This window comes from Lissotriton vulgaris, chromosome 5 (genome assembly GCF_964263255.1).
Source record: "Lissotriton vulgaris chromosome 5, aLisVul1.2, whole genome shotgun sequence".
Lineage (NCBI taxonomy): Eukaryota > Metazoa > Chordata > Amphibia > Caudata > Salamandridae > Lissotriton > Lissotriton vulgaris.
Window position 1 is genome coordinate 1709919271 of NC_141693.1, and position 14028 is coordinate 1709933298.

General features: G+C 45.6%; 1 protein-coding gene across 1 annotated transcript in view; it reads right to left on the reverse strand.

Moving 5' to 3' along the window:
- ADAM11 (ADAM metallopeptidase domain 11) overlaps positions 1-14028 on the reverse strand; it is a 336142-nt gene that overhangs the window by 264796 nt on the left and 57318 nt on the right. The window contains exon 3 of the mRNA XM_086919835.1: positions 5424-5500. Coding sequence (XP_086775961.1) covers positions 5424-5500 — 77 coding nt within the window. The remainder of the gene's footprint in view (positions 1-5423; positions 5501-14028) is intronic.

The window sequence follows — 14028 nt, forward strand, 5'->3', positions numbered from 1 at the left end:
CTGCCTGCCTCAAGATCCCCCAGGTTCGCAAGGCTCTTAAAAAGACAACGACACAATACTACACTGAGAATGTCCTCTCGGTGCGCACCGCCGAGGTACTATGGGAGGCATATAAAACGGTTCTAAGGGGTCAAGCCATAAACTCCATCACGGGCTACAAAAGAGAACGATCTCAGGAACTAGTTGACCTGGAATTAACTTTGCAGGAATTGACTAAAACTCATGAACAGCATCCCACTCCATCCACCTTACACGCACTTACATTACAACAGCAGCTGTACAACGATCACCTGCGCATACATGTCAAAGAAAGCCTAGCCGATACTCAAAATAGGATCTATGAGGTGGGCGACAAGGCGGGGAGAATGCTGGCGTGGCTCGATAAAAGAGAAGGGAATTCAAGGGGGATCCAAAGATTGAAAGATGAACGCAGGGGGGGGTACACACTAGCCCGGGACACATTGTAGAACTGCTCGCAGACCACTTCGAACGGGTATAGACCCCTGAACATACAGTAACGCCCGAGATGGCCAGAGAAGTATTAGCTCCAATCGAGGTCAGTACGTTGACCTCGGAAATATCAAAAGAGTTGGAAGCAGACATTACCGCGGAAGAAATACAACTGGCGATCCGTGCTTTAAATCCGGGTAAGGCAACGGGACCCAACGGAATACCTGTGGAATGGTATCAGGCGATGCCTGAGACCCTCAGTAAACATCTGCTAGGGATGTTTAAGGAATGTCTTGGGAAGGGTACGCTTCCACCGGATCAGAGAGCGGCGACAATAGTGGCCATCTCCAAGCCAGGCAAACCACCTGAAGAGTGCTCCTCCTACCACCCCTTATCACTGCTTAATGCAGAAGCCAAAATTCTTGCCAAACTCCTAGCAACGAGAATTTTGCCCCACCTACCGTCTCTTATACATCCGGACCAGTCCGGATTTATGCCCCACCGCAACACAGCGCTAAATTTACGCAGATTGCACGGAGTACTGGCACGGGCAGACTCAGTGGCGACTCAAGCAGTGATCTTGGCACTTGATGCTAAGATGGCCTTTGATCTTGTGGAGTGGGCATACTTGTTTGAGACGTTGTCACGCCTAGGATTCGGGCCCCGCTTTATTGCATGGGTAAGATTGCTGTACACCGACCCGGTAGCTCAGGTGGTGGCCAATGGGCATATATCACGGGAGTTCCCTCTGGACAGGGGCACAAGACAAGGCTGTCCCCTGTCACCGTTATGGTTCGCGATCTCGCTGGAACCCCTTGCCACTCTTATTAGAACTTCACCCCAACTTAAGGGTATATGCTGGAAGGAGGGATGGGAGGACCGGCTGTCCCTGTATGCAGACGACATGCTGATATATCTAACCAATCCTGACAGCGGAATCCCTGCTCTATTACACCTCTTTGATACTCACGGAAGGATATCCGGATATACACTAAACTGGAGCAAATCAGAATTGTATGTCCTGAAGGGGCAGGCCCCGGTCCTTGACGCGGAATGTCCTTTGAGGATAGCTGGTACATCGTTTAAGTACCTAGGCATTCAGGTCACCACTGACCCTGCGGAGTTCATGGACAAAAATCTGAAACCCCACTTAGAAAGGCTCAAACATGACGTTCAATTTTGGTCGGGACTCCCGCTGACGCTTTTGGGGCGAGCTGCACTTTATAAAATGATGGCCCTGCCAAGATTCTTATATGTCATTGAAAATACACCCTACCCGGTAGCCCCTAGGTTTTTCCAAAAGGCTGCAGCATTGGTATCCAACCTCCTATGGGGGAACCTCCCCGCTCGTATCGCAAAATCCAAATTGCATAGAGGGTGGTTTGACTGTGGTATTGCTTTACCCAATCTAAAATTGTACTACTGGGCGGCACACCTTAAACCCATCAACCAATGGATCCATACTCTACAAACCGAGCCGGCATTCCAGGCCGACAGGGCGCAACTGGGCACTAACAGCTTACTGGCCCCGTTATATGACCAACGCAAAACTCGCGCATTAGTGGGACCCACCAGACTAACGGTAGCACTCTGGCATACAGCGACGGCTGCTTTGGGTTGGAAGGGGAGGATCACCAAGCTAACCCCGCTGTTGGACTCTTGAGTCCTTGGCAACATGAGGAACAGCAAGGGATTCTCACACTGGGACACAATAGGAATTTCCACGGTGGGCGATCTTTGGGAAAGGGGAGGGGTGATACCCTTCCATAGACTGAGAGAATTATACGAACTCAGTGAAAGGGAGCTCTACAGATACATCCAGATCCAACATGCATTGCTAGCGGCCTTGCCCACGGACACAGACCTGCCCGAGTCTTCCCCGCTGGAAGACCGCCTCCTTACTGACTTTATGGTCGAACGCGCAACATCTCTCACATATCGCAAAATACTCAACAACCTACCAGACCCAACACTATCCTTGAAGGCGAAATGGGAGGGGGACACCAGTGAGATGGACGAACATGAGTGGAATGAAGCACTAGCTTCACCTAAGGAAGTGGGCATCTCAGCGCGGCTGCGACTAGTACAATTGAAAATACTACACAGGGTATACTACACAAGGACAATGCTGCATCGTATTAACTGAACACAACACCCTTACTGCCTTCGTGGGTGTGGGGAGGAAGGCACGTTTTTTCACACCATATGGGACTGCCCCCGGATTCAGGAATATTGGAGGCAAATACAGCGAACAATCTCACAAACACTAGAAATATCACTGTTGCCAGAACCGAAAAGATGCCTTTTAAACGTGTGGAAACCTGCAGATATTTCTAGGCATGGGCAACTCTGGGTTACAGTGGGGTTGATGATAGCGAAACGAGATATTGCACAAAGATGGGGAGTGGCGGAAGTGCCAACCAAGTCATTATGGTGTCTAAATATGGATAAAGTAATGATAACGGAAAGAGCGGTATACTCTAACCGTGCCTGCCCGGGGAAGTGGAATAAAATCTGGACCAAATGGAATGTACACAGAGGGGAGATTTGTGATCCCTTGCCAGAGGACGATCAAGATGAGTCAGACGAGGCAGAGACAGAGGGCTAGTATTCTGGGCGTCTTGTGAGAAAGGGGTACCAGGGACGGGGAAAGTGGCGTCTCGCCACATCAGCATGCAGGATAGGCAGTAGAGGGATTACATGGATCACCAATTGAGAGGGATGTCTACTCTAGCACAAGCAAGGCAGCCGGGGGCGGTTGGTGAGAATGAGAGGGGAACCAGAAAGGGGTATTTCGGTGAGGTGGCTACAAAAGATCAGTATTATTATACACACGACCACATTACTATTCCTAACAGTTACTTTGATTTGTTGTTGTTCGGGGGGGGGGGGGGGGGGGGGGGGGAAGAAAAAAAGAAAAGAAAAACCAAAAACCAATACTCTCTGAGATACATATGCATGTGCTACACCCTTTCATCATAGCAGCTAAATTACTGACTACAATATTGAAGAATGTACTACTGATTTTATAGTGTTGCTATGTGACCTACAAACTGCTATAGCGGCCAGCCCACTGGGTTGTAGGCGTTCCGCTGTGTAACTTGATGGTGCAATAAAGGTTTTTAGAAGAAAAAAATAATAATAAATAAATAAATAAATCAATATTAATTAATAAAAAATATTAATAAATTAATTATAATTGAATTACTTCCCACCCTACTCCCCTATCAACCCACAACCTGCTCCTAAAAAAATTACACAACATCATTACCAATTAATTAATAATAATTAACAACCAATTAATACATAATTAATACTAAATTAATTCCCACAATTAACAATATAAAAGATGAAATAAATCAATATTAATTAATAAAAAATATTAATAAATGAATTATAATTAGAATGCTTCCCAACCTGTTCCCCTATAAACCTACAACCCGCTACGGAACTAAAACGCAAAATTTGATTAAAATAAAATTAATAACTTCTAAAAATGTAACACATATATTAAAAAACAAATGCAATATTTAGACAAAAAATAGAGCACATGTATTTCAAATACATACTACAATACATAAGACAAACTAAAAAAACTATATTTTTGCAAACGATATTAATGACTTTGATATTTTAGAAAACAATATTTTTTATCTGAAACTCGATAATCTTGACCACGATATTCTTGCAGTAGATATTTATGTATCTCGATATTAGTGCAAGTCGACCTAATCGATACTCTGACTCTTTACCCCCACAGGGCACCCACTGCTGCCATGGAGCACGGGCTGAATCCCTGGGACACGGGCTGCAGCCACGGACACGGGCTGCAGCCATGGGGCTCTGACTCCACCCACTGGGTACAGACTGCAGCCACAGTGCACGGGTTGCAGCCAGGGTGCTCGGGATGCTGCCTGTGTGGACTCACGGCAGCCATGGTACTCAGGCTGCAGCCAGAGTTTCTGACTGCAGATATGGACTCTTGACTGCAGCCAGGGGTCTCTGACTGCATCCACGGGGCACAGGCTGCAGCCACGGGGCACGAGCTGCAGCCAAGGGGCCAGGCTGCAGCCACGGGACATAGACAGCAGTCACAGGACAGAGGGGCACATACTGCAGCCATGGGGCACAAATTGCAGTCATAGGACACGGGCTGCAGCAGCCACAGTGCTTAGTCTGCTGCCAGTGTGGATAGGATAGACGGCAAACATGGGGCTCAGGCTGCAGTCAGGGGACTCAGACTGCAGCTGAGGTGCTCTGACTGCAGGTAGGGAGCTCTGACTACAGCTAGGGGGCTCCGACTGCAGCCACGGGCCTCCGACTGCAGCCACAAGGCAGAGACCATAGCCGCAGGGCACAGGATTCATCCACAGGACACTGACTGCAGTCACAGGGCAGAGGGGCACAGACTGCAGCCATGGGGCACAGACTGCAATCACTGTGGACAGACTGCATCCACGTAGCACAGACTGCAGCCACTGGGCAAAGGATGCACCTAGAAAACACAGAGTGCACCCACAACAGACCGGTTGTGCCCACAAAGCAAATGTTTCACGGACAGAACAATGCTTGTGTCTACAACTCATCGAGGCTGCTGCTCCCACAGCACACAGGCTGTGCTCACAGAAAAACATACTGTAATGGTTACAGTATAGAACACAGGCAATTATCGCACTCACACTACAAAAGCTACACTTACATAAGCATTTAATACAAAGAAACTTATAGACAAAACCCACACTAGGTTCTGGTTGCATTGATCTGTTGGTCTGGATGGATGTAACTGATCTGAACTATCTTCTATAACTACAGAACTGTGTCTCACAGTATGTGAAATGTGAAGCTATTTGTAAGAAAGTTGCAGTGTGCTGAATATGCGTGTGCACACGCACACACGTGTAGATAGACCTGTCAGAAACCTTCATCTACACTGCTCTGTGGCAGCACAGAGATGATGAGGAGAAGAGACTTACTGGTTTAAATGAAGGTCCAGGGTGAAGTCCGACCCGAAGGCTTGGATGACGAAGCTCACTTTTGCGAGATGTACAGGCTGCAAAAAAAAAACACACGATAAGCATGAAACCCAACAGGTTAACTTCACAAACTGCACAGTGTGCAGTACCACTAGAGTGCACAACAGGGGAGTGTGAACAATACAGCGGATGGAAGAAAATGACTGATGGAGAGAGAGGCACAGTGACAGAGATGAAGCCACTGAGGAGTAAGCATAGATGTGGTGAGGGCTAGATGTCAGGTACATGCGTGGAAACAACCGGATGGCCCCAAGTGGGAGGTCAGAGGGGACGCAAGGGTTTGAGGTCATGGATACTGGACTACGGCAAGGCCCTCTACATAGGAATCGCCGCACATCTCCTACACAGACGTCAGACCATACAGAACGCCACAGCCAGGCTAATTCTTGGCCTTTCCCGATGAACCAACATCACACCCCACCTCAGGAAACTCCACTGGATCCTCGTACAGAAGAGATGCCAATTCAAGCTGCTGACCCACGCACACAAGGCTCTACACAACCATGGACCTGCCTACATTAACCACCGCCTCAACTTCCACCAACCGTTGAGAAGACTACGCTCTGCCTACCTTTCACTTGCCCATACTCCCCACATCTACCAATGCAGAACTGGAAGACGCTCCTTCTCCGACATCGCAGTAAAGACCTGGAACAGCCTCCCCACGCACCTCCAGACCATTACCTCACATCCCTAATGCCCCTTGAGGCCTGACTGTTCGAATAATCCTTCGGGACCTGCAAGTGCCTGGATACCCTATCGGGTGATTAGCCGCGCTTTATAAATCCTGATTGATTTATTCATGGTGGAGTCATTGAGGCTTTGAGTCGGGAATGAGGCACAGAGCTGAAGTCATTTAGAATGAGTACAGAAAGAAAACCCAGGGCAGGGTGCAAGGCTAGGGGTGCAAACCAAGAGGCTTGAGGACAGTGGTAAGAAAAGGGTGGGCAGTCACAGGGGAGTGAGGCACCAGAGGTATGGCTGTGTACGCAATGGGTGTCAGTCTATGTGCAGCAGTGCAAACATTGAGGTTGCGGAAAATTCATTCATAGAAGCTAAAACAAGGTGCAATGTAGGGAACAGTAAGCACGGAGAATAACAATAAAGAGCTGTCAAACACAGAGCAAGCTAGACCGTGAATCCTAAAGGACTTTCCTCACACGGAGTACAACACAGAACCAAGTAAAACTCATTGTATAGCACAGCTATGAAATACATTTTCTTTAGTTTTCTCTTACACATCAACAGCTGAGATAGAACAGGTTTCACTTTCTTACAACACTTTTCTAGAGAGTCCATTTTTACATACCACTAGCTAGATTATAGCCCCACATACACCTCCCAGTTACAGAGCCCCATCTCAGGAGGTCTGACTTCCTGGCTAGAGCTGACTACTTTGGAACTTGGGGACCAGGTTCGAATTCCAGCCTCGGCTCAATATTCTGTAATTCCGGGAAAATCATTTAATCTCTGGTGTCTAAAAAAATGTGTAAAGTTATCTGCCTCTCTTGTAATGCGCCACGATTCCTTCCGACCAAGTCCGCACTATATAAAACTGCAAAGAATAAAAACATAAAACTGAAGGAATCTGATCTTATTGAAATAGCTACAATAGACAATTAGTGCTCACCCTTACACAGCGCTAAATATGATAGAAGCCAACGGATTTCTCTCTTACACTGCACCATGTGAGCGAAGAAGCCCAGGCAGCTCACTCCTACTCAGTCCCAACTAGAATAAGCACACACGGAGCTCGGTCATACATAGCCCCAGCTAGGATAAGCCCCCAATTGCTCGTCAGCTAGAATAGGCCCCCACAGACCTCGGTCTTACACATACAAGCTAGGATAGGCTCCCACAGAGCTCGGTCTTACACAGACAAGTTAGGATAGGCCCACACAGACCTCCATCCTAGATATCCCAAGCTAGGATACGCCCACAATTGCTCATCTTAAACAGGTCAGCTTGGATAAGCCCACGAGGAGCTTGGTCTTACACAGAAAAGTTAGGATAGGCCGACACAGAGTTCCGTCTCAGATATCCCAAGCAATGATACGCCCACAATTGCTCATCTTAAACAGGTCAGCTTGAATAGGCTCACGTGGAGCTTGGTCTTACACAGACAAGCTAGGATAGGCCCACACAGAGATCAGTCTTAGATATCCCAAGCTCCCACGCCCACAATACGCCCACAATTGTGTAAGACCACGCGGCGCTTGGTCTTCCACAAACCGGCTAGGATAGGCCCACACGGAGCTCGGTCACACAAAGTCCCAGCTAGGATGGGCCCACATGAAGCTTAGTCTTAAACCGACCAGGAAGAATAGGCCCTCAAGGAGCTCGGTCTTACACAGCCCTAGCTAGGATACAGCCACAATTGCTCATCTGAAACTGGTCAGTTAGGATAGGCCCACACGGAACCTGGTCTTACACAGTCTCTGTTAGGATAGGCCCACACGGAACTTGGTCTTACACAGTCTCAGTTAGGATAGGCCCACACGGAACTTGGTCTTACACAGTCCCCGTTAGGATAGGCCCACACGGAATTCGGCCATGCACAGCTCCAACGAGCATAGGCCCACATGGAGGTCAGTCTTTCACAGTCTAGTTAGGATAGGATTACATACAGCTCAGTCTTACAATGCTAAGATAGGCTGACACTGAGCTCAGTCTAGTTAAGATAGGATTACATACAGCTCAGTCTTACAATGCTAAGAAAGGCTGACACTGAGCTCATTCTTACACAGCACCAGCTAGGATATGCCCAAAAGGCGCTCACTCTTACATAGCACCTGAAGGCAATGTTATGGGCATGTACATAAGGTCCTATGTTGGCTGTTCGTTGATAATACAAGATTAAGTGCATCAAGAGGGGATCTACATCTTTTGAATTCCACAATGCACATATTTACAATTCCATTTTGCAGATTCACATTTTAGGTACAGGAAGACTAAATGATTTGCCCAGGATAACACACTCAGAAATGTAAGTGAGGCGGGTCTGTCTGGGTCTCAGACCCAGTAGTAACGGGTCCCTATCAGGTTCTGTTACAGGGATTCTGCGCAAACACAGAACTGTGCACAAAGACTTGGGACCTCAGTGAATTAGGGTGTGCCAAAACTCACCTTAGTACCCAAAATCCCCTACCAGACTAGCAATCAGTGTCACATTAGCTCTTCGTCCTATAGCAAACAAACCAATAATTATACAACCTAGAACGTGCGACTTAGGCCCATCTCAGGAATGGTGGGAAGTGAGAACACTCTTTTGTTATACGTTCATACCAGTCCACAACAGGAGTATTTATTTTAACGACGTGATCTCAGTCGTAGTATTTTAATCAACATCAGCATACATATGGATAATAATAATACGGACAGCATGGTTACAATTCCATAAAATACAAAAGGAGGAATCATGTTACAATGATAGTGCAAACAGGTGATAAAAAGCGCCTATTCAAACACCCTCCCTATCTAGGAACTATGTATTATAAAACTATAGAAGGTCTCTTGAGCTTTCTTAGGGGTACCCCATTTACCTGTCCGCTCAGTAAGTGTAAGTTACAGCAGGATCGGTTAGTCTCTAAGCATGCCTGGAATCTTCCAAGTGTGTGCAATTCTGGCAAGTGTGCTATGATAAAGGCGCCAGAATCCTACTCGGCTTGCAGCTGCCAAATTGTTATGTCTAGAATGTGTTACACGGACAAGCCAATAAACAGGCTCCGTTATGATAACCTTGGCGGCTTAGCACTCACTGTACAGATTGGGGATACGATGTATGCCTATAGATGTCGAAAAACAACCCTTTTCCCGTGTATAGAACTTCATCCAGCCTAAGTCAGCAAAAACAACTAAGCAGTATTGTGTGCAAAAGTAGCAAAAGGGAAAAGTGGTGTTTAAACTTCGAATAAGCCATGCTAACTTAACATACACACAAAAGAGGCCCAAAAACCATACAACAGTTCTTCACTTGAACTGTAAAAATACTGATCGGTTTTTTAACAATGAATGTAAAAAACATTAAGCTAATCAATGTCAGCAATAGAGTTAAATTTTGTTTCACATTTTACTTGATTTTGCATTCCCTAAGAGCGTTTCTTTATTTTTTTCGTGTCGCTTATTACTCTTGCATAGTGCATACATTGAACTGAGTTGCTCCAGGTGTGTATAAAGGAGCCACAACTGCGAGTTCTGGGGTTGAAGCTGAAGACTGTGTGAGTTTCTCACAGTGCCTGCCAGTGGACTACTAGGGTGTTTGGTATAGGGTTGGTTCTAGGGCAGGGCGACTGGTGCCATGGCATCGGGCACTGACTTTGGGTGGAGAGTTCCTTTTTTGGAAGCATATTATGGTTTTAAAAGCACCTGCTGCCTTGTTCCTGGCCTCCAACAATTTTCAGGCAACAATAAAAATGTCAAAATAACTCTGCTGATTAATGTTCTTCCTGAAGACAGATCGGAGTTTTACATAGTGGAAGTAAGGTAGGGCAGAGGGTTAATATGCTGCAAAAAACGTGTATCATGCAGATCACAAAGTGCATATAATTAAATAGGTCAGTGGGTTACTGCTTTTGTCAAAGAGATCCTTTTGTTACTTGCAGTTTATAAGTTACAATCCTAACATAGAACAGTGAGCTATTAACCTTCCTCAGAGAGCTGCATGAAAACTGCAAGGTATAGACTAGAACGTTATGATTTTTTCCCTCTGCCTCTCTGCAGAGAGCACAGACCACTGGTCACATATTGCAATTGTGATTCTGTAAAAATGTATGTGAGGGAAATACACAGTTGTCAAAATATTGACAAAGCGAAGGTAAAAGAAAATGCAGTGATTACAGATGAGTGGGTGCGTTTTGTGCTTGGGGGTGAAGAGTGACGAGATACAGTGGAAATCCATTTAGGAGAGTGAAAAGAGGGTGCTAAAGAGGAAAGAGATGAGGTGTAAGATATGCAGATGGACGAGTTGGAGGGAAGAGAAAGAGCATCCATGTCTAAGAGAGTGAACATAGCAGTGAATGAGATATTGTGAAAATCACTTCCACAGGCCTATGCAATGTTTAATTCAAAGTCCCACAATTTTCAGAATTGAAATATGGTCAAAATTAAATATTTATAACAAAATCATTGTTGTCACTCATTTAGCTTGAACAGCTAACAACCAATGACAAAAACAATGGTCCTGACTGCTTTCAGGTGTATGTTCATGGTTGTTATATATCTAGATGCAGTAACAGAAAGATAAAAAAGAAAACAAAATAATGTTCAAGTGGCACTCTATGCATATCACCAAAAATGTATTTTACATGTTCCAACCACACCTTTAATTACATACGCCACACCCCTTTTAGAGACCTCCACTTTTTTGATCCCACTTAAAGCCCTTCACATGCTTTTCGGTAAAGTGCAGAGGCTAGAATTTGAAGCCACCTCCCTGAGTTCCAGTTCACCGTTTATATTAATAATAACCAGTGCTTCATTTGTGCCAGTGGTTTTCAGTGCTCGGCACTGGCACTTAATTCTTAACACTGGCAATATTGACAGTCCAGCACATGGTGGCGCTGTCTGTGTAATTTTGAAAACAGCTCAACAACAGTGTTTAATAACTCAATATACATTATCAAATGAATAATACCTGCCAGCCACGCTATTCTGGAAGTATGAATCATCACACTTTTAGGAGTGCAATGGTTAGTAGTTGTGTTGGTACTGTCCTTGCCTCCTGAGAAAGGCCAAGACACTTACTGTTTTACAAATTAAGCACTGATAATAACTAGCATGGCCTGCCTGCTGCCAGTTTTCACACTGCTAATTACTATATTCCACTTCAATTGTACTCATACACAGACTTCTGAAGGATGGAAGCCCGAGTTGTCCTCTCCGGGATTCAAGCTTGTGGCTTGCGTGAGAGCGTGCCGTTTCTCCATGGAGCAGCAAGCTGCAGGGCCCGCCCTCTGTTCTGCAGTCTGCCTGGTCGTGCTGTTCCATCCTTCTCGGTGTAGCTCCAAGTTCCAGAAAGCAGCGTTGGAACATTTGGTGCTCTTCCTTTTTGGCTCGCTGTTGCTCCAAGCACTGGAGGCGGCAAGGAAAGTCTGTTCCTCCCCAGATCCAGAAACTGTACAGCATCCAGCCATGGTACTGAACTGTAGTATATCTATAGCGCTTTTCCACCTCTCGTCGAGGTGCCAAAGCGCTTTGCAGACCAGGGGTCAATGGCTCTGATTCTGAGCCTCGACCAATGGTCCTTAGTGTCAGGAGTACAGTATTTCAGCTATTCCTGCTCCAGGTTAGACCACGCTCGATCCTCCTCTGATTAAAGAATGTTCTCATCAAAATTAGACAGCTATGGTTAGAGACAGGGTGTTGGAAACATCCTCTTCTTTCTTGCTTGTTGCATGCAAGGATGTCTTTTCCATGTTTCACGGTTATGTTCTCCTGCAGCCCTGGGACCACGTCACTCTTTGTTCTTCTTCTGCTCAGGGTCAGAAGCCTACCTGGTGTAGGGTTCGTACTTTAGGTCAATAGGCAGTACGTTTCAGGGGTTTTCATCTTTAGCTTTTTGGGGGCCTGGGCAAAAAAATATTTTTGAGTCCTTTTCCAGAACAACTTAAAGGAATATGCTACTTACCAGTATGCATCTGTTCTTGGCATAGAGGGCTGCAGAGTGGTACATTATGAATAGATCGCCATCTGGTGTTGGGCTCGGATGATTGCACTTTGTTTTTCTCTTGGAGAGTCTTTTGTATCTTGGTGACTCCTCCCTTGGTTGGTAGTGCGCATGGGCATCGGCTCCATCCTTAGATTGTTTTGCCATAGTAGGGTTAGATGGAGTAGTATAGTAGAATACAGATAAGAATGCCCATGTAAGTGTATCTAAATAAGATAATGTTGGAACAGACACAGGTTTACAGGGAGGCTGGGAGGGCATGTACCACTCTGCAGCCCTCTATGCCAAGAACAGATGCATACTGGTAAGTAGCATATTCCGTTCGAGGCATATGGGCTGCAGATGGTACATTATGAATAGACTATACAGCAGTTCTCTCCCTAGCGGTGGTCGCCCGTGTCTGTTGCAACTGTCTGAAACAAGGTTTTTAATACTGCTTGTCCCACTCTAGCTTGTTGTGTTGTGTGCACATCTACACAATAGTGTTTTGTGAAGGTGTGCGGTGTAACCCAGGTAGCTGCTTTGCATATGTCATCTAGTGGAATGTTTCCCAAAAATGCCATAGATGCTCCTAGTTTACGTGTAGCGTGAGCTCTAGGAGGAACAGTTAATGTTCTCTTTGCTTTTAAGTAGCATATTTGAATGCATTTTACAATCCATCTGGCAATGCCCGCTTTGGAGATGGGATTGCCTTTATGTGTAGGAGAAAACGCCACAAATAGCTGTTTTGTCTTTCTGAAAGTTTGTGTTCTTTCTATATAGTACAATATGGCCCTTCTAACATCCAATGTATGTAGGGCTCTTTCTGCTATTGTTTGTGGTTTTGGAAAGAAAACCGGTAATTCCACTGACTGATTGATGTGGAATGCTGAAATTACCTTTGGTAAGAATTTTGGGTTTGTTCTAAGAACCACTTTATTTTGGTGTAACTGCATAAATGGTTCTTGAATCGTAAAAGCCTGCAGTTCACTCACTCTTCTAAGTGATGTGATAGCTATGAGGAAGGCCACCTTCCATGTGAGGAATTGTATTTCACACCTATGCATAGGTTCAAAGGGTGGCCCCATTAGTCTGGTAAGTACTATGTTGAGATTCCAGACTGGGGAAGGTGGTCTTCTTGGTGGAATGACTCTTTTGAGTCCTTCCATGAAAGCTTTAATTGCTGGTACTTTAAACAGTGAAAGATGTTGCCTGTTTTGTAGGTACGCCGCTATGGCTGCGAGATGAACTCTGATAGAGGTATATGCTAAGTTACATTGCTGCAAGTGTAGTAAATAGCAAATGATTTGTTTAGTGGATGCGTCCAGAGGGTTGATGTGCTTACTGTTACAGTGTATAGCAAACCTCTTCCATTTTGCTGCATAGCATGCTCTGGTGGTAGGACGTCTTGCTTGTTTAATGATTTCCATGCATTCTGGTGGTAAATCTAAATATCCAAACTCTATGACCTCAGGAGCCAGATCGCTAGGTTCAGTTGTTTGGGATCTGGGTGCATTATTTCTCCATGGTTCTGTGTAAGATGCATGGGTAATAATTTTAGCTTTTGATGTGGTACTTGTGAGAGTTGTAGCAGCGTGGTGAACCACGGCTGTCTTGCCCACGTGGGTGCCACTAGTATCATTGTCATTGAGTGTTGCTGCAGTTTCCGAACCAGTAACGGAATTAGTGGTAGAGGAGGGAACGCGTAAGCAAATTTGTTGGACCAATTTATCCATAGTGCATTGCCCTGGGACTGTTGGTGTGGGTACCTGGATGCGAAGTTTTTGCATTTTGCGTTCTGATGATTGGCAAACAGATCTATCTCTGGTTGCCCCCATTTTTGGAAGAATGGCTGCAGTATTTGGTCGTGCAGCTCCCATTCGTGTACTTGTTCTGACTGTC